Source organism: Orbicella faveolata, unplaced genomic scaffold, assembly GCF_042242905.1.
Source record: "Orbicella faveolata isolate gen_17 unplaced genomic scaffold, um_ofav_v1 contig_14, whole genome shotgun sequence".
In the NCBI taxonomy this organism is placed as follows: Eukaryota; Metazoa; Cnidaria; class Anthozoa; order Scleractinia; family Merulinidae; genus Orbicella; species Orbicella faveolata.
Window position 1 is genome coordinate 475062 of NW_028301541.1, and position 21684 is coordinate 496745.

The following is a 21684-nucleotide window of genomic DNA, read 5'->3' on the forward strand; positions in this document are numbered from 1 at the left end:
CCTAACTTGCTGTCTCTCCCCCATCCCCACCTCCACCTACTGGAAGAGAAAGTGCTCATGAAGGCCATGACTATTTACTCGGCCGTTCTGTACAGATCTAGAGAGATGAAAAAATCAGTAAGGTTCCCTACGAATTACTATAGATTCTTACCATAACGGCAAAACGCCTCATCCTTTACTTTCTTTCCTAGGAGATCTGCAATCTCGTCAAGTTTAGCAGAAAAATCGGCGTTGATGGCGTCATCTCGTTCAGCGACGATGCCTTTTAACTCTTGTATTCGTGGTGCATTCTCAGTGTTGGGAATAAGGGCACCAGCTATTTTGATGTTGTTGTTGACTCTCAATATTTTGGCTGGTTTTTCAAGCATGAAGCTTTCCATAATGTCTCCATTCTCATCCATGGTGTTCCCGTCTGAGAATATGACTAGAATCTTTAAAATTGGAAACAAGCTTGTGAATAAGAAGAATGAAAAACAGGATTGACAATGTGTGAACAGCCGAACTTCCACCAACGGCGAACCTCTCTATAATGGCCAACTCTCTACAACGGCCACTTTTTAGGTCCCGGAGGACGGTCTATACATTCTCTTATTTAAACCTCTGCACGATGACCAGTTCCACAACAACAACGGCCACCAAAGCGCCTTAATCAACTACTGATAAACGGTTTATACAGAATCCCATTCAGATATTGTAAAAAGTCATGCCACTTGGTCCATACCGCGTGTCGTTGGTCTCTGTTTGTGTTTGTTTTCTGTTTTACTGCTGATTGATTGTGTTACGTATTTATATGCTACAGTAAGTACTATTTTATTAAAAAAAAAACAAACATGTTGCAACTCTTGGAAAAACAGGTGTCATATTACACCCCTACCTCCCTATAACGATCACGCCTCTACAACGGCCCCTTTCCTCTGTTCCTAAGGTGTCCGTTGTGGAGATATAGGACTGTAATCGACTTTGGAATTTAAGATCTGCTGTCTTGCAGAAAGTTTCTGTTTTGCAACAATATAATTTTGAAACAAAAAATAAATATATGAGAATACAGATACCTTCTTTTTGAATACCAGATAATTTGGTGATCACACAGTTTGAGCCAAAAGTAAATCTCACCTTTGCCGTGTCTGTTTTTCTGTCGCCACGACGCTTTTCAAACTGTTTCAAGACCATTTTACTCAGGGCAAGATTTAGCCGATTAAGGCCACTTCCTCCGTATTGGTATTCGTTGTTAATGTAACTGATTGTTTCATCTGCGCTTCCAAAACAACTCATTTGCCGCGAAGTAGCGTACGTTGCCAGAGCAAATTTGAAGTCTGTTGATTCACTGCTTAGTCGTCTCAGCATTGCTCGCACCACGGTTTTTACGTTTTGAACTGTCGTTGAGGAAGTACCTTGACTGTCTTGGACTAGAACAATCACATCCGCCTTGCTGTTGCAAACAGGAATGTCTGTGATTAGATCAAGACATTGTTAGTAGATATAGTAAGGATAGACAAATTCGGCTAACTCACGCGCGAGTGTCACGTGACTTGAATAGGGTACAACAACAACCAAAACAAGTACGTTCATATTGTCATTTAGAGAAAAATAAGCCACGATTTATTGAATAAACAACTACAGCAACGCACATGATTAACACAATAAATACAAGCGGTTGCAATAATAAAGAAAATGTTAAGGGGGCCTCGTTTTCACGCAATGTAAATACCCAATTCAATGTCACGTGTGTGTTAAACGAATTTGTCTATTCACAAGGCACTCCTAAAATTTTATTCGGTCCCAGTTTTCCGACTGTTGATCAACTTCATGCATCAGTAAGGCGTTAACGTTTTAATGCGGCCACCCCGTTAAGGTGGCTCCCCATAGTTTTACGATTGCACCCGAGCATAGGACAAAAACTCATGTAATCTGCGCGCGCTCAAAGGAAAACGTAAGTGTTTTTTCAATTTTTATGGCGTCAACATTAGCTCAAAAGGCAAAACTGATATCGAATTTTCTCGCGTTTCCTTCGGTGAATTTTTTTTAAATTTAGCTCAGTTGTAACCTCATACAATTCCTATGAAATACCCTATTTTTGTTAAAATCTGTCACCAGTGTGTGCTGAAAGACCCAAAATGAGAGGAAGACCTCCCAAGCATTTCCACCCGCTATTGCAGAAAGAAAAGGAGTTAACTGCCACTGTAGAAAGAATATTGCCCAAGGCAGTTGCTGGCACAGTTGTCCAGAATGGCTCGAGACTAGCCCATCTTTATGGCTTGCCAAAAACCCACAAGCGACAACTAGCAATGCGGCCGATACTCTCGGCAACCGGGATATATAATTACAAGTTGGCAAAATGGCTTGACGAAAAGCTCAAACCTCTATCAGTCAATGACCACACCATCAATGATGTTTTAATTTCGTGGATTCTCTCCATGACATGGAAGTTGACGATCACAGTATCCTTGTTTCATATGACGTAACTTCGCTCTTTACCAATGTCCCTGTTGATGAGACGATACAAATTCTAGCTGAAAAGGCATTTAAGGACGACTGGTTTAACAAACAGCATAATCTCAACATTACAAAATCAGACTTGGTAGAGTTGCTAAATATTGCCTACCAAGAACCAGCTTTTTCAGTTCGAGGGGAGTTTGTATGAACAAACCGATGGTGTTGCCATGGGTTCGCCACTTAGACCCCTAATGGCCAACGTATTTATGTGCAGTATCGAAGATCGACTTCAGGACCAAGGCAAGTTACCCGAGTTCTACAAACGCTATGTGGATGACACATTGAGCATAATGCCTGACACCGAAACAGCTGAAGCATTCCTTTCCTCTCTAAATGAGAGCCATCCATCTGTCAGCTTCACCATGGAACTTGGCGAACACGGTAAACTTCCTTCCCTGGGAACGGACATCAGGAAATGCAATGGTCGCCTGGAGACAAGGGTGTACAGAAAACCAACTGACACCGGATTATTACTACATTACAAGAGCCACGTCGACGTTAGCTACAAGACGTCATTGCTAAAAACAATGCTGGATCGTGCCTTTAAACTATCATCTACCTGGCAACTGTTCCACTTGGAATGTGATCGTCTCACACAGACGTTCTCCCGACTTCAGTACCCAGTGCAATTGATACAATCGACCATCAGTAATTTTGTCACCAAGAAAGTTTCTGGCGATCCAATTTCCACTCGAGCACGTAACGTGAATGAAGGGCCTGTCAGAATAGTGTTACCATTCAAGGATCAGAGCTCAGCCAATTCCGCGCGAAGGCAACTTGGGGAACTAGGCCGAAAAATCGGAATTGATATTCGTCCCGTGTATACAAGCCGCAAGATCGGACACGAGATCAAACCAAAAGAAAAGAAGTCGCCTATCATTAACCAGCAACGCGTTGTTTACTACTACAAGTGTGGTTTGTGTGATGCAAACTATGTCGGGTACACGTGCCGACACCTCTATCAACGCGTTGAGGAACACAAAGGATCGTCTTCAATCGAGAATCACATCAAAGAGCAGCATGGAACAGTCCCAATTGACATGTATCGTGATTTTAAGATCTTGAGAAAGTGCTAAAGTAAATTCGACTGCCTGATCTACGAAATGCTCTTTATAAAGGAGCTGAAGCCAACCTTGAACAAACAGTCAGATTCAATCCGTGCAAAGTTATTTATAAAGGTTTCTTTATAGAATTTAATTTTTTCACACTTACATTTTAGCGCTTGTATTTACATATTTTATCGTTTGACATTCTCACGCCCTAATTTGTACTTATATATGTATATTTCATTCGTTTTTTCTTCAACTTGAAAATGATCTCAGAGAGATCGAAGCGTCGTTTTTTACCGCTAGTTTTTATTCTGAAAATGTTTTTCAAAAAAACTACTTATAAAAATCTGTCAGAGCTAATAAAATATATTTAGAAGAGTGACAAATTACAGAATATTGGAAAAACTGTCTGAACAACCTTGACTTTTTACCAATTCAACATGTCAGGCAATATCATTTCCATGATGTGGCAAAGTACGAAAAAATTTCACCGAAGGAAATTATAAATATTAAGGTGTTTAGGCCGAAATGGGGAATATGTCTGCCTGTCATTAGATGAGATGTTGCCATGGTGACGGCCATAATCCAAATATTGACAACCAAAAAATAAGCCTTATTTTAAGAGTACCCATACTAGTAAATCTCTACAGGGAAAACTTTAAGAGAAATTAACTAAGTTTCCTTTTCTAACTCGCGCTCAATAGGAAGAGTGTTCGTAAATACTCTAGGGAGCCACCTTAATACGGCCATCGACCACATTCTGAAATCCCAGCCTGTACAATCCTTTACAATTTTACTCCATTTATACGGCCACTCAACATCAGTCACATTCTCAGGAAAGAAAACAATAACTGTCTGTCTGCCCCTGAAGGAAAAAAGAAACCTGGAAGACCAAAGATCACATCGTCGAGAAGGAAAGACAGGCTGGTGAATGGGGAACATGGAATGAGATGTGAGCCTCAGCCAGAGACAGGGCAGTGTGGAGACATGTGGACAGGTAACTGGTAACATACGGCCACTCAAACCAGTTATGTTTATCTTCCAATATTTTATGTAATTATATCTGCATACCGGATACTTACTTCAGAATAGTTATGTAGAAGTGCAATTGCGATATATTTGTTAATATGTTACTCAATTTAGATCAGTCGTGAAGTTTGACCCCACCCAGTTAATACGAACACCCCATTAATACGGCCATATTTTTATGGCCCGTTGGTGACCGTATTAACGAGGTTCCACTGTCAGTGGGGCTCTGGTTGAATTGTAATTTATTTTTGAAAGAGCTGTGGTTTTGAATGCATTCGATCCTACTTGAGTTTGCCAACTGACAACGATTTTTTACTGCTGTGTTTTCATTTTCCATCCCAAAAGAAAGAGAAGTCGACTGGCGTAGGGTTTTTGCTGAAGTGGGTTGAAAATTTGTCCTGTTCACTCGGAAAATTAAGTCATTCTCGGAATGTAAGTACGACATTAAATCTCACTCCCTCGTTCACTACTTTTTAACTTTTTAGTGAATAAGCTGACCAATAGATGGAGATATCGCAGTTATTTGCTCACCAAAGTCGCTATCGTAGTCTAAGTGTCGCTGATCGAACTTGTTTAGATGGAGGAGACACGATTTGCCAAGCGATTTGTTTTAGTGGTAGTGTTTCCTATTAGTAGAATGAATAGACGGTCTATTGTGTTTTTTCAATTTTAAATTCACTTTGGTCAACGGTTAAAAGAAGTTGAATAGTGGGCGTTTCTACACAAGTCTGACAAGTTGATTCATCAGTTTTTCTACACCAGGACATAGGCTACACAGTCTACACATATACACTCCACATTACTCGGTTGTAAGTGAAATTTCAAAACTTACGTGGTGATAATTTAGAGTACGACAGAAATATTGTCAACGATTTTGCATCTTTAACGAAAACGTGTATGGTATATAATGAACTTCGATGTTTTTCGATTTAACAATGCAAAGATCTCTTTAACGTTTTAACTGAACTTTCCACTCGGTCGGTCTTTATAGTTAACCAAACGTTTGCTAAGAAATGGGAAACAAGATAATAAGTATGAATTACCATGCAAATCATTTCGTCCTGGAACTAAATCTTACCTGTGACATTACACTGCTGATATGAGATCTTGGCAGCGTCAATCTCATTTTTGTTGTGTCCCATACAACGAACCATTTCCAGATCACAGAGACATAAAGCATGCCTACACCGCTTCTCCTCATCACTTCCTTCACGATATTCACTCAGTGGAGCTACAGTAATAAAGATAAGGTCCATTTCACTAATAGTATTGACTAATAAGCAGGAGCTAAGATCATCACCGATGTTAGTTATGCAATATTTTACAATACACCCCAGTGAAGTAATGAAAGAAGAAAAATTTTGTCTTCAAGCAATCTACTGCTTGGTTTGGCTATGAAAATTTTTTTCTCTCTTTTTTTATTTCCTTACTGAGATAAATTTTGGTTTCCTTAGGCAAAGGGTCTCATCTAGTTTCTCCTAACATCTTACAATCAAAGGACAAGAAGCAAAAGAAAGTAAATGAATAAACCGAGCAAATAAAATCTCACTCTCTTACACGCACACACATCACGGCGACTACAACAATTTTTTTTCTCATCTCGAGGCCATGAAAATGATTAATATTGCATGGTAAAGTGAAATTTTATTGCTTTTCCGTAAGTTGTCTTCTCGAAGTATGTTTAATTATCTTTAGTAGTTTCACAGTGATTTCCCTACTTTTGACATACTCAGAACAAAACATAATAGCCAAACTCTAGCATGTGAACAAAAACAAAGGTGTGACTGACTAGGGCCTGTAAGTGGTAAATCCCTGAACAACTTTACATTACTTACAACATTTGTTGGTAGCTTTGTTGTATTTGAAATCTTTCCTCAAAAACTCTGCTTTTTTTGTATCACCAACATCACACTTGTCCTTATTAGTGCTGAAGTCTTCAACACAAAGGTCATGAACTTTGCAGCAGCTAAAGAAATAAACAAAGAAATGGAACAGAGAAAAGTTAGAAGAGGGGCACAAAATAGTTCAAGTTCAAGTCATAGTTATATTTACATGAATTTGCTTTTTAAGAGCAAGTGTACACAAAAATAAAAAATAGTTCGGTACTGTTGCATGTAAGTAGGCCTTAGGCCCAGTTCAGACGCCGAACTTTTCATGAGCCGAACTTAATTCGAATTTGGAGCGACCCAAATTATCAAAACTACACCTGTTGATTCAGACGTCGAACTTAATTCGCCGAACTTTATTTAGTTTAAACCAAATTACATCGAAAATGTCAGCGATTTTCAGGCAAAGTAAAAACTGCTTGTAAAATACGTTATAATAATTTATGCATTAGATTCGGCTCATGAAAAGTTCGACGTCTGAATCAAAGCCGTTCCAAAGCCGAAATTTCCGGCTGAGCTAGGCGGGAAGAACGGCTGGGCCGTTCCAAATTCAAATAGCCGTTCTTAACTGATGCAAACGCCGAACTTTTCATGTACTTAATTCAATGTATTTGGTTCGGCTAATGGAAAGTTCGGCGTCTGAACTGGGCCTTAGTAAAAGTAAAAACGCTATGTAGTTTTTTTCTTCAAATATCTTGGTATTTCCGAGAAAAAGGACATTATCGATTTCATGTCCAGACATCAATCTAACGAGTGCTAACTGGGCTGAAAATCGACCATTTTCATTCGATTCGCATTTCGCAAGTATTGAGCGCAGAAAAGTTGTAATACAACCAACTTAATGCAGAACTATTCCTTGTCCAAAAAAGCCTAGTTTTCAGAATATTGGATTAATCCAACTATTTGGCGGTAAACAAAAGCAAAGTGTTCTCCAACGATGACTTCGTCAGTCAGTGAAAAAAGAATTGTCACTTTGACCATGTGCCAGGTCTCGGAATTCCAAAAGATTTTAGATTCTAACTATACTAGGATAGGTCTTTCAATATATGTAAAGTTTAGTTTGGGCAAATGATTAGGCACTCGTCAAAAAATTATTCAACTCACACACAAAAAAATTAAAATAACGCAAGTAGTCGAATGCGTGACCAAAAGTGCTATCATTGTTTTTGTCATTAAATCACTTCAATTCGAAATATCACAGGAATATCAGCACGACTTAAGCATAAAACAATATAAATATGTTTACCTTAGCTGGGTTGTCATGTTTTGACTATCAAACAACATTCCCATCCCGCCATTTCAACGTTGTTCCATCAGCTTTGCATCGGCCTGTACGTATTTGTCTGGTGAATTTGAATTCCCCAAATCGCTCAATATTACCAAGTTTTTATGTAAATGTTCCTACGTTTTCCGTTTTGTTGTTCGGTACAATCATTTAACCTGCTTTCAGGCAGAAATCGACAGTAATTAGCAATAACAAATAAGCCGCCGTCTTCGATCGCTCCGCGTCTCTTATTTGCATATTGTCCAGCAAAAGTCTTTGCACACGGGGTAGTGGTAGAGTGGGAATTATTTCCGAAAGAAAAAGCGTTAGAATTGTTCCAATATCTCGATGTTAGTTCTAACTCAGGGCCTCCTTTCCTAGGTAAAGCGATAAAATTCTACACAATAACAAGGTTTTTGTGGCTTAAAATTTAAACAAAGAAAAGTAACTCTGTTTAAAGCTCTGAAATCCCGACCCTCACCCCCACGAAAAATATGTTGTAACGCACCGGTCTCGGATAGACATCTTCAGTCAAAATGGAGGCCTTTCAAACGTCTTCAAAATGGGAACCCGAAGGTCACACGTGGAAAAACGCTTTAGCAGTTACTACTGGCTTAATCAAACGACACAAATGACACAGATAGACTGATACATCCAATAGCACATTCATGGGACTTGTGACAGTAATTGTTTTTCTTCTCGAAGTCGGATATGAGTACTGACAAATGCATGGAAAGAATCAGTTTGCAAGATTCAGGATACTACAAACCGAAGTAGCTGAACATGTTATTTTTATGTGTATGTCATTTATACTGCTTGGTCATGCTGACGTTTCGAACTGAAGTATTAAATGCCGATATGCTGATGATACTTTTGGTCACGCACTCGGTAGCTGCTGGCGTGATTTTGTGTCTTTTGTGAACGATTTTGAATAATTTTTTGACGAGTACCTAATAATTTGCCCAAACTAAACTTTACATATATTGAAAGACCTATCCTAGCATAGTTAGAATCTAAAATCTTGTGGAATTCCGAGACATGACACATGGTCAAAATGACAATTCTTTTCACCGACTGACTAACTCAATTTTGGAAAACATTCTGGTTTTGTTTACCGTCAAATACTGAGATTAATCCAATATTCTTGAAATTGTCCTTTCTTAGACAAGGAATAGTTCTGCAATAAGTTGTTTGTATCACAACTTTTCTGCGCTCAATGGTTCGAAATGCGAATCAAATGAAGATGGTCGATTTTCAGCCGATTTTCAGCCCAGTTGGGGCTCGCCAACTTACATGAAATTGAGTCTGAAGGTTAAATCGAAAATGTCGTTTTTCTCGGAAAGACAAAGCTATTTCAAAGAAAAAACTACAGCTTGTTTGCACTCTTGCTAGGGGCTAGCTTTATGCAAAAGACGAGTGAATTTGAATTTTCTAGCCTTGCCGCAGAAATTTGATTTTGTTTGATTTTTGTGGGAATTTGCTCTTAAGTATTTAAAAGTGTTCGCAGTCAATAGGCTCCCTGTAGGGCCAGTCGGCTAGTAGTGACGGCACAGGAATAAAGTTGTTGACTGATTGAAGTACATTATATTTACACGTAAAAGAAGAAGTAAGCAAGAAAAAAGGAAAGAAATGGAAGGGCAGAGAAGGAGAAGACATCAATGATAAAAAGAAATATACGGTAAGTGAGTAATTAAAAGAAAAACAAAAACCGTGAAGCTGATGCTGGTATTATAATTGGCAAAAGTTTCCAATTCGTGACAACTTTGATGACGCCCAGAGGCTTTTGTAATTTATGCCTGCTCGAAGAAAAATTTTCGTTCTTTCATAATTTATGACGTAAGGATGACCGCAGAAAGCAATACTAACATTAAATTTTCTTGTACTTGCTTCCTAAAATTTCCCTAAAATCTGGCAGTGTGGTGATAATAATTTGGTTTACTTGCCGCCAGTATTCCTCTCTAATCGCACCGGATTTTTTACGTATACACTAAAAGCTGCGATCCAACTTGCTATTACCTTGAAATAATACGGCCTATGAAAGAAAGTAATTTTCAGTCCTATAGCACCGTTGCTTCTTGACTTCCATGGTATAAAGCAAGGTCAAACTTACTAATCAAAGTTGTCCACGTATCTTCCATGTCCACGTGGACCACACCGACAGCCGTAAGTGAAAAGATTACAAACGTTAGGTCTGCCTGTCACATCTTTTATCAATTGTTCCAACAGATTTGTCCTTGCATTGTCAGGTACACCTGGACACGCCCTCTTCTCTCCTTTTGCCTCTGAAAAATACATTGTTGAAAAACTTCCAACCTTTCGTGAATATCATTACAAAGCGTGGCCCCCGTTAGATGGCAGCTTTCTTTATTGCGGTCAGCGAAAAACAAGCAAAATCAATATTCTTGTTTCTCACACCTCGAAAGGTCGTCTACTAGAAACAAACAAAATAATGTTTCTCATTTATCTAATATAGCAATTTACGAGTTAAATCGAGATTTTGTTCATGATGATATTAATTCAGTCACGCTGCAAAATTAAGATCCTGCCCGCCCATAAGACTCTTCGCGTCATGATTTAGGGGAAACATTTTGACAAGGCATTATGTCATCAATCAAAATACGTGTTCCTGATTGGAGGAGCACCATAAAAAGTCCATAATAGTAACATGTGGTTCACGAAAAAACTCAGCTTACCCTCTCCTAGACTTGTTTCCTTTAGTCGATTATATTTGGTAGATGATGCTCCACCTGGTAAAAGACATTTTTATATTAAAAATTTTAAAACGCTATTATCCAAATGCTCTTATCCTGAAATAAGAGATAAATCAAGACTACGCAATATTTTTAACAACTGTTAAAGAATCAAAAAAATGGACGAGAAAATTAATTAATTGAATTATATGATCATGTAGAAAAATGTCACAGTAAATAGTTTAAAAGGTGTCTGAATGATAATGCAATCTTAACAATTTTCCACACAATTTTTCATCAATAACGATATCAGGAGTAAAGTGAGCGGGAGATTTAAGCTCTACAAGGATGCGGTCAACACGAGCGACAATCAAAGATGGCGGGAATATAAATATCTACAAAATATCATCACAGCTGAGGTAAGGAGTGCGAAAGCGGAGTATTTCAAAGACAAAGTCAACGAGGTCAAAACTTCCAGCGCTCACTGGAGACTCGTGAGAGAAGCAACAAATCTGTCCAAATGCCATAAACCAATTGGGCCCCTGACACGGGACGACGGAAGTCTGGCTGTTTGCGACGTGGAAAAAGCAAACACGATGAATGCTTACTTTTCTTCGATTGGCGCGACACTAGCAGCGCAGTTACCGGTACTTCAAACTGAAGCACACACAGAGATCGACCCAACAGGCATACCAATCTTAGATGTCATCAGAATACAAGAAAGTACTGTTAAAAATAAAATAACGAATTTAAAAACGAACAAGGCAACCGGCCCAGATGACATCGCTCCGAGGTTAATTAAACTGCTTGGATAAACTGTAGTACCCCTATTGACATCTCTGTTTAATTTAGGCTTCAAGACAGGCGTTGTCTTCCAGGAGTGGAAAACGGCAAAATTGACAATAGCACATAAAAAAGACGACAAAACGGACAGAGTCACAGAGGAAACTATCGTCCTCTCTCTATTCTTAGCGTACCAAGCAAATTCTGGAATCATGTGTCAACGATGCAATTATAGACCATGTACTGAACTTTAATCGTCTGGCAACAGATAATCAGTGGGCATATCGAAAGGGCTACTCCACCGAGCTCCTCCTTGTCCACCTGACAGAAACTTGGAGAGATGCAATAGACTCAGGTCTCGTGGTGGGTGCTGCATTTGTCGACTTTAAGAAAGCCTCTGACTATGTAGATCATGACATCCTATTAAACAAGCTTCAATGTCAATTTGGAATACGTGGCCTCTTACTAGATTGGCTGACGAGTTACCAACATCTAGGCTGCAGTACACGGCCCTAAACGGGCAACGATCCAGATTTTGCTCGGTGTCTTCCGGTGTACCACAAGGAAGTGTCCTGGGTCCCACTCCATTTGTTCTCTACACAAGCGATCTCGTGGGGTCAGTTCAGTCTGGGACCATCCATATGTACGCTGATGATACGACCATCTACTGCATAGGGAAGAGCATAGACGAGGTCGCTGCTGCGCTAAATCAATCCCTAACCGAGTTGTATGCGTGGTTTGTGAGAAATTAGCTGACCCCGCACCCGAAGAAATCAACTGATACATGCTAATCCACAGAGGATCCTTTACAGGCCCCCACCCACCCATATACCTTGGAAACAACATTCTGGAACGGGTCACACAAAGTCGACTCTTGGGTGTCGATATTGACGATAAATTGAACTGGTCAGCACATATTAAGGGACTAAAGAAGAGCTTCGTCAACAAATTGAGTCTCATAAAGAAGAGCAGATTTTTACCTAAGCAAGATCACTTAAACCTACATTTCAAAGTTATAATCCCTGCAGTCACGTACGGTATATCCGTATGGGGAGGCACGAATCGCTCAGATGACTTCGACTCACTCGAAAGACTACACTGCAGAGCAGCAAGGCTTATTTTCAACTTTCCTAAAGACCTACCATCAGTTGAAGCCCTCACCATGGCCAAATGGGACACTCTAAGACCCTATTATAAGAACTCCATTCTGAAACTAATTTATAAATTGTACTACAATGATTCACCACCCTGTATGACTGCACGCATTGCAAAATCACAATCCTCCTATAATCTAAGAAACAGGCTTAAGCTGGAAATCCCTCATTTTAAATCAAATATCAAGAAATCCTCCGTATCTTACAGAGGTACAATTCTGTGGAATTTTTTACCGATTGGATGCCAAATGGCAAACACTGTAAACAGCTTCTCTAAGATGATCAATAATCTTACTTTGGTCAGGGACATTAGCTTTGCGAATATATACTGCAGAAGATGACCCGACTGCCCATTGGTATACGTTTATTAGTCACATAATGTTAATAGTTAGGTAAATTATTATTAGCTGCAAATTGTTATTCAAACTAGATTACATCTTACATTGTAAATTTATACTCTAATCACCCACTCCAGTGTAATTAGCGAAACGTTACAAAATATATTTTTTAATTCTTATTTTGTAATTATTCTTTATTGTTTATTTACACACAAGCCCACAAGCTGCAAGCTTAATTACTAATCGTGTTTAAATAAAGGTTACTTACTTACTTACTAGTTGTAGGCCCAGAACGCTAATTAAAAGCGCAAACAATTTCCATGATCCAATATTTTTCATTATTCCAGAGCCATGTTATTCCACAAATAAAAATTTAAAGAAGAAATGCTTCAAATTGAAAACAAATGTAAAATTAGTAAGAAAACAATTTGGAGTTTGTGTTGTAGTCTGAATTTTTCTCCGCCATGTTTTGTTTGATGTCGTTTTTTTGTAAGATGCATAAAATATAAAAAGGAAAGTTACCGAAGTGCAAGCCCATTAGAAACATTGCCCATCCCACAAAAACGGTGAAGACAATCTTCATCTCTGTCCTGTGTAAAGAGAACATGACAGGTAGTTAATGACGTGATTGTAGAACTAATCAAATTAAAATATCGCTAGTTTAACAAGATACAGATGTCTGCAAGTAGCACAGCTTTAACAGTAGTAAAATATTGCTTTACTGGTATGAATTGCTCTGACAAGACATTTTCATTATATATGCTTGTTTACAGGGTAATTATATTTCGATAACGAAGCGGGTGGTCTAAAATGATTAAACTTCATAAGTAAAATGAGAAAATTGAACAAGAAATCTATTAGATCCATTTTCTCACTGTACTTAAAAAATTGTTGCCAGCTTATTATGCGTCTGCTCTCTAATTGATAACATACTGGAAAAAAGTTGACGGCATTTATCAAATAAGGCAAGTGATGGCGTCATCATTCATGATAGGGGTAAGCCAATCAGCGTGCGAGAAATTTAACACTCATTGTAAGTTGACAAACTAAACCAAGAAGAGTTTGAAAGCTCGTGGGAAGATCTATGTAAGAGGCCTGGATTTGTTGCCACGTGACACATTCGTCAAAAAATGGTTCAGTTTCAAATTATATTTCTTGATCAAGAAATATAACTATATATTTTAATGATAATAACGTGTTCGACTTGTTTTAAAGAAATGGTTTGTTTTATATCTTACTACTGACACACATGAGGTTTAAGCTGATCAAAGAAGGGCGACAAAGGTAGTTTTTTTTTTTAATCGAATTATTGTTTCAACAAATGATAATCGACCTGATGATCAGAAATGTTCACAGTGCGGACTTTTCATTATTCTCAATGGGAAAAGTATTGAATAAACAAGATTTGATTCCTTCAGGGAACGACTTGAAAAAAATAAGTACTGCTCTGACATAACGGGGAAATCATTGCAGTTTGTCTGAAAGAAAAGTGGTCACGAGAAGTTTTGAACGTATTGAAAATAAGAAATGGAAAAATTAATTTCAATGATAAGAGCACTTGGCCAGAAGTCCGAAAACTTCTACAATTATCTATTCTATATAACTAGAAAGATACTACCTAGTGCTAATTAATGAAAAACTTTATAAGAATATATCTTGAGAACAATGTTTTTGTTGGTCACGACTGAAATACAGGCAGCTTCCATTTGTGGATACCAGTGTTCTATTTGCACTGAATTACTTTTTGGTATACCAAGTTTGGAGATCTCAAATGGCCGAAGTCGTGATCATGATTGTGGTTGAGATCGCCGATGGCAGATCCTCAGGATATTTTGTACTTTCAATTCTGTGACATCGAGTCTCTCTCTTGAAATCTTTTAGTTGCTTTTCAAAAATTGCCACTGAAACGCTTTACAAGGAAATAGATTTCGAGTACTTTCGAGATAAAATTTCCCAGTTAAGCAAGTTTTTTTATCATTTCAAATATGGTGCTGTCCTTATTTAAGGTTTCTTAAAAGTTTACCGTGCTTTTAAATAATAGTATCTTTTATCGCGTGATTTCTCTCACGAAATAAATACTTGTAGAATTAACAATTACTGCCCGTTGATATATGAGCTGACCCGAAACTGAGTCTGATCTACCTGATTTTGTGGTTTAGTTTAAATATTGGCATTCCCAACCGATAAATATCGCATTTATTTGATTTGATGAAAGGTTTAAAAATATAGTGAAAACGACAATAACTTAACAAGACGAAATCAGCATGTGAAAGAATCAAATTCGAACGTACCTTACTCAAGAAAACGGATAACTCAAGATTTGTTTTGTGGTCTTCGTTGAAGAAGTGTTCCTCAGTGTCTGCTAAGCTCCTACAGGCTAATGCCGGTTCACAGAAAATACCAATTATAAGGTGACTGCGAAACATTAAACCACCCAGACACTTAATATTTAATGATACGTCAAGGAGGAAACACTTAATGGTGAAACTTCAACCTCCAAAACGAAGCTGGCAGAAATATTTCAAAGGACCTGCATTCAGGTTCTATGTCGTATGTTTTCTTGATGATGTAAGCTCTAAATTTAGCTTGTTTAGTTTCTAGGAAACATTTCTAGCCAAAAATTGCTTTCTAGACACTGGAATAAGAAGTTTTTTTTGTAATACAATAGTTTGAGAGCGGAAAAAAAATGCTTCATGACACTTCTAAGCACAGAGAAGAGAGCTAAAAATAAGATACGCGGCAAAGTATTTTTAAACCGAGAAAAAAGAAACAAACAGAAAGTAAACAGAGAAATAAAATCATAAAAATATCTCATAATTAAGGACACACCAGCCTGATAACCGTTACAAGTAGAGAGTTGAGATTTAATTTGAATAAACTACTTGATACACAGTGCTGTTCGTGCTTATTTTCTCGACAGTGATTTTCATTTCAGTTCAGTTCTTAGAAACTTCTAACTGACGACTTGCTTAGTCTGGTGTCCATTCTTCTGTTAACCAAAGGTGAAGTCTTATTGACCTGCCCAGAGGGCAACTACCTGCATATGTCACACTTACTCCAAATTTATAAGGGTTACGATCAGGAAACACTCAAATCGAACACCAACTTTTGTTTTTGACACAAATAAATCGAACCGTTTGGAACAGGAAGAATATATTTTTTTTCTACAATTTCGTTGTTATTTGATTGAGTGCACTTTGATTTACTAGGAAAGAGTTTTCATTTGAAGATGTTTAATAAATAAACGACGTTTCCCTAACATACTGCTCTCTTCACTCTGCTCTCTTCGTTAAGTTGTTTGTCTTGCAGCAGGCAGCGTGACAAGACACGAACCTAGCCAAGCATTAACTGTGCAAGACCTGTAAACAGTTATGTCACGTAGAAAAAGTTCCTTGTGGAGCTAGAATAGAGTCATATTCTTGTGCACGTTCAGTAAGGTTAGAGTGCTGATTCGCTTAGTACGTTTTCACTCTAAAAGTCAGGAAACAAAGTGTAATCGTCCAACGTAAGTTACAAGAGTACCGTCTTACTTAGTATTTGCGTGTTTTGATTTTTCTAATGTCATCTACTGTTAATTTGTTAACACGATTATTCAACCTGGATTGTAACTGAAAGTCAGCAGAAAGATGTAGATAGTTTTTGTCTAATTTTAACTTGGTCTTTTTAAGGTTGAAGATGAAGTCAGTGGTGGTTTTCAAGTTCATTGTGATGTTCTTTCTTGTTTTACATCTATCAAAAGGTTAGAACTTTCGAATTTATTGGCATGGGATTTATTGGCATTTCATGTATTCTGCCTCCGGAAACAGAACAAATGATCTAATATATTTCAACTGATCAAAAATTAAAAAAAGTCACTAAACAAACGCTTACATCCCAATATTCGTATGTTTATAATATTCCAAAATGAATATTCCAGACTACCCCAAGTGAGCTAAGCTGTCAGTGACGCAAGCGAGAAACAAATCAGCCAGGAGGCCGACAGAATTAGCCAAAGCTTGTGTCTTAAAATTTGTTCTCAGCAAACCACTTTCTTTTTGTAGAGTCAAGCTTTTTATTTCAAAGTAATGCTTAAAGTTAACTCTTTGTTAAGACAGTTCTTTTCACCTAGTTGTGATTAGGTAAGCTCCGTCCTTGCTTGCTTTACTTAGTCAGCTGAGAACGTTTCAGTTTTACATCCGGGTACCTTGTTTGGATCCATCTGATTCTATCTCACGGCTTGGCCAGAATCTGCAGTTAGCATTTAAGCTTGCGCGTTGTGCCTTGCAGCTGCAAGATATAAAAGACCTATGCAGGATAAGAGCTGTTCGGGAACGTGTAAGAGACCCCACGGTATTTCCAAACACATTGCCACCGTTGACCCACTCACAAAGACCTGGGTTTTGTTGGAAGGTTATTATTAGAGGGTGGCTACATATCGCAGCAAATGTAGTTAATCAGCCAGCTCATGGATGATTTGGATTAGTCTAGAAAAAAGTAGTCGAATAAGAAATAGCAATTGGTGGATTGGGAGTATTGAAAGTTATTTGGAACGTTGAAGAATCCACGACAAGGCAAAATATAGGTCCACAGAGCATGGATGTGCTTGCTTACATTTATTTAATATTATTAGTTTATAGCTGGTAATGTTTGAAATAACTTTTTGAAAGCTCAAGTAGTACATGTACAGTGTAACTAGGTAAGTATACAAAAATTAAATTACAGACAGCCTGCTTATAAATTTTCAAATGAAATGGAATATTTTGAGTGACACTGGAACATTGCTATTGTACAAGTCATCATAGCTTCTAACTCTCCTCTGAGAGAATAGCGTCAAATACCTTCTACAGTATGTTGCACAATGAGGTCATTAAATGAGAATCCACCATATTCACCAGTCCCAAATTGGGTCAAGGTAACTTGGTTGTGGTGCTTGTTCAGTTAACATTCAAATGTTGCATTATGAAACGGCTATATTGTATTTACGTAGGAAGTATGTCACACGGTTTTGTCATCCATAATTTTAAGACAATGATCTTGAGAATACCAAGAATATTTTGCGCAATTTAGTTTATTTTAGTGGGACGCGGATATTGCCGAGCTCTTGTTTATTTCATGCCGTGGCAAACGTAAACAATCTGATTCTAGCCAGCTGGTAAACGGGAATAGAGAGGAAAGTATTTCTCGGCATATTATAAGAATCATTTCAGACAGTTTTCAGCATCCCTCCCATGGAAATCATTCCTATCTTGGAAATTGTTTGTGTCAATTTCACCAGCAATGCAGATATATTCAAAAGGACTGTTGACGGGTACAATTTATATTTATTTCAAGTTTTGATTCAATTGTTTACATATATCTTTTCTAGAAGCAAAATAAAACTCCACACACATTACCAACCACCATACGTGTTTGACATGGCTTGTGTTTAACATGATTCTACAGTAAATCTCTCTCGCAAAAAGTAGATCTACACAGAGTTAATTTGTCTATCCATCACTCAAATTTTAAAGTATATTTACTCGATCGTGGATGCTGACTTGTACACCATCCATGAAGAAATGTTCACTCTGGTCAAACTGCATAGAATACAGAAGAAATGTAGTGTGAAGAACAAAATTAAACTGAGATAAAGCAATTTGAATTTTTTGTTAGAAGTAAGCTTATTTTAAAATAAAAATTAAATCTTCCGATACCAGCACCGTCAGAATTTCAATGTGTGCATGAAAAAATAATACAATACAGAAATAGTGAAGCGTAAACTTAACAAGAACTTGGCTTACCTTGGAATCTACAAGGAGAGAAAGCGAGTGGAAACCATCAAATTCTCTAACCAAGAAAAAAGCTTCGCTTCAAATTCCGCGTCTACTAAACACCATCTCACTTCCTAACTTTGTCTTGAATCAATTCTTTGAACTCTCCGGCCGCGCTGTTGTGACCGATACATGACCACAAGCATAAATACCTCTCTCAGCTTTCATCTACGTGTTAGCAAACGCCCATAGGCAAAATACTAAATATTTAAAATGCGAAACACATTAGTAGCAAAATGGCCGATCTCAATTTTAGAGGTCTTCGGAACTCGCACCCAGGCTCTCCCGAATATCGGACCAAAACTTACACCTTTCTGGTCCCCTCTAAAACCTGCCAAACATGAGCTGAATACTCTTTGACAAAAACAGTAATAAGCAGGGGAGGAATGGGGAAATTGTTTAATCCGGTTCAATAAATAAATAAATTAGAATGGAGTGAGTGAGTGAGTGAGTAAGCGCCATCAAAGTGCTTGCAAAGGCCCATAGATGACGTCATCCATGAACTAAAAATGGGAAAAGAATTGATTGTTTTTATGATTAAGATTCTTATTTGACTGCGTGATTGAATATTTCAGCGACAGAAGGTTCAAGTAGCGCCAGTAATGTGAACAACTGCTACACATTCCATGACGTTGACAGTACATGGAACGAGGCCCGTGACGCATGTCGTGAAATGGGAGCTCACCTAGTTACCATGGAAACGACTGACGAGTGGAAGAAAGTCAAGGGCTACCTAAAACAAAAAGTGAAGGAGACCGGAAGTTACACTCACTATTACATTGGACTCCGTAAAGAAAGTGGAATGTGGAAATGGACCGAGGCAGGGTCTCCTGGTGTCACTGTGGCCACAGATGACAGCCGCTGGCAGCGCGGTCAGCCCTCTAAAGGTCCCTTGGCAGAACTTTGTGGGGAAATCTGGTATCCCGATTCAGGGACCCAAGGGCACTTTAATGATATTGTGTGCAATCAAAAAGAGGGGGGTAAAGGACTGACGTCAAAACGTGGATACATCTGTGAAAATTATTAAAGATTTCTTTAAACCAAGATTAACTGTGAGTTCATCTTACTTATTACTTTAATTGTTTGAAATCACTATTAGTAGATGTAAACTGTAAGCAAGATAAAACAACTAGATTACAGAGGAACAATGGTTTCTACATTTGTAATGTTTAATACCATTAATTTTCGGATTAAGTTAATAGCATTTGGATTTTCTTTATTTGTACTCATTGGCCAAGAAAGCGGCGCAAGTGTCAAATTTTCTATGGTGATAACGTCATCTATAGCACTTTTGGTTAGAAATTGTGAAAACCACTGCTGCAGCGGATTTCCTAGAGTATTGAACCAATATTTTAAACATGTGACCAAGAACATTAGCTAAGGCCAGAACCAATTCAGTGGAGTATCATAATGGAAGTAAATTCCAGTCCAAAGTCAGATCTGGAAGAGAAAATGATCTGGGAACTTCAGATGCGTTTTAAGCTAACGATGAAATAATAATCATAATATCCCGAGTGCTTGAGGAAAATCCAGTAAGGAATCTCTCCCCCCCTCCCCCCCCCCCCCCCCCAAAAAAAAAGAATCAACCAACGTCTGATGTTGGCGACGAATAGAGGATCTGGTCGTAACCCAACTTATCATCTGTGACGGGCAAATTTTTATGGATTGCGGCAAGAAAATGATTGATTTATTTGTCATTTATCCATCCCTAAAATTCGATGTTATTTATTTTGTTTTATTCTTCAAAGCCTCGGCGAGGGAAAGTTTTTGTTATATTTAATATCCCTTATAACCAATATACGTTTGAAAAATCCTCAGTGCAACGCACAAATGTTGGAATTATTGACTTGGCAATAAAAATTTTGTTTTCCCTTGCTAACTTATACTAGTTGGTCCTACTTATACAAAGCTTTCGAGTGCTTGACGGTTGATGGTATATCCTCGAATCACTTGTATTTTTCGGCATAGACACGAACCTCAAGGTGGCTCAAAACAGTTCCAACACTTAGATGTTGATGGGTCGTTATAACTACTCTTTATCACTTGATGCTACAATCATGGTATCAAAAAAATTGGCCAATCATTTGTAAACACGTTGTTATCATTTTCGTGACGCAATAGGTTACTATAGCAACAGTATTACCTCCTGAAAACACCCTTAATTACAGCTTTAGGGACTTATAATTCAAAAACGGCAGGGTGAAATATTTTTATATTATCGACTTTTCGAAATTTTCGAAAATTTAGGGTGGCTCCGAACCCTACCTACAGAATTTTTTTAAATTTTGCCAAAAGTTGCGTCTTATCATGCTTGTCAAAAGTTGATTACTGCGTGGAGCAACCCGCAAAATCAGAGAGCGCACATAAACAAAGTGGTGGCTTTTTCTAAACGGCTTTGCTTGTGAGAGAGACAAATCATCGTTTTTCTCGGAAACGAGTACCAGGACCTAACGATTTTTCACTTGGTTTGAATGCAGCGATCACCTTCTTTCTATGCAGTGATTATAAACCAATTTCTATCGCAGATTAAAAAAAATATCACTGAAAATGAGAGCTTAGCTAGCACTCGTAAAAGATAATATGTGGCTCAAGAACACTGCGTGCTTGGAACATATTGAATCCTTGTCGACGAAATAATAGCACCTTTATCATGAAACGCACATGAAATTGCTCGTTTGCATTGATGTAATGCATCCGTTATGTTTTTTCTCGCTTAACTTTCTCCCTATTTTTCTGCTCTCACAAAGCGTAAAGAGAATGGTTCGATTCAAATATAAACGTTTTTGAGAGCTGATAATTTCAGGAATTATGGGACTTATTGAAGGTCCTCCTGCTCCTAAGCGAATACCGGTATCGCTATTTTTTTTATTTCAAAACGTAAGTTACCTTGATATAAACAGCCAACAGGTAAAGTTTGAAAGAAAAGCTTTTGTGAGTTCTATTTCGATGGATTTACCTTAAATTCAGATTTTTTCCCCGGGAATCCCGTCCGCTACATGTGGAAGGTGACTCAAAATAGTTTTCAGCACAGCTCAGGACTTTCCAAGCCGTAGATTTTGATGAGTCATTATACCCACTCTTCATTAGTTGATGCTACAATCATGGCATCAAAAAGCTGCCTAATCATGGTGTCAATGTGGCCACGGATGACAGCCGCTGACAGGCCAGTGAGCCTACCACTCACAACATTTTAAAAGAAACTTGTGGTG

At 38.1% G+C, this 21684-nt stretch overlaps 2 protein-coding genes and 1 pseudogene across 2 annotated transcripts in view; 2 read left to right on the top strand and 1 right to left on the bottom strand.

Annotated features, from left to right (window-relative positions):
* The window catches only part of LOC110062758 (collagen alpha-3(VI) chain-like), a 41704-nt gene extending 35151 nt beyond the window's left edge, over positions 1–6553 (bottom strand). The window contains exons 1-4 of the mRNA XM_089286103.1: positions 6407–6553; positions 5650–5802; positions 1114–1448; positions 152–431 (exon numbers count right to left, since the gene is read on the bottom strand). Of these exons, the coding sequence (XP_089142229.1) occupies positions 152–431; positions 1114–1448; positions 5650–5725 (691 nt within the window). The 5' untranslated portion in view covers positions 5726–5802; positions 6407–6553. The remainder of the gene's footprint in view (positions 1–151; positions 432–1113; positions 1449–5649; positions 5803–6406) is intronic.
* Positions 1870–3683, top strand: LOC149113558 (uncharacterized; annotated as a pseudogene).
* Positions 6554–16048: 9495 nt separating the features above from the next.
* Positions 16049–19521, top strand: LOC149113559 (C-type lectin domain family 4 member E-like). Its single transcript, XM_089287683.1, has 3 exons — positions 16049–16191; positions 16355–16425; positions 19051–19521. The coding sequence occupies exons 2-3, from the start codon at positions 16362–16364 to the stop codon at positions 19500–19502; spliced, it is 516 nt and encodes a 171-aa protein (XP_089143809.1). The 5' UTR covers positions 16049–16191; positions 16355–16361; the 3' UTR covers positions 19503–19521.
* The last annotated feature ends 2163 nt before the right edge of the window (positions 19522–21684 follow it).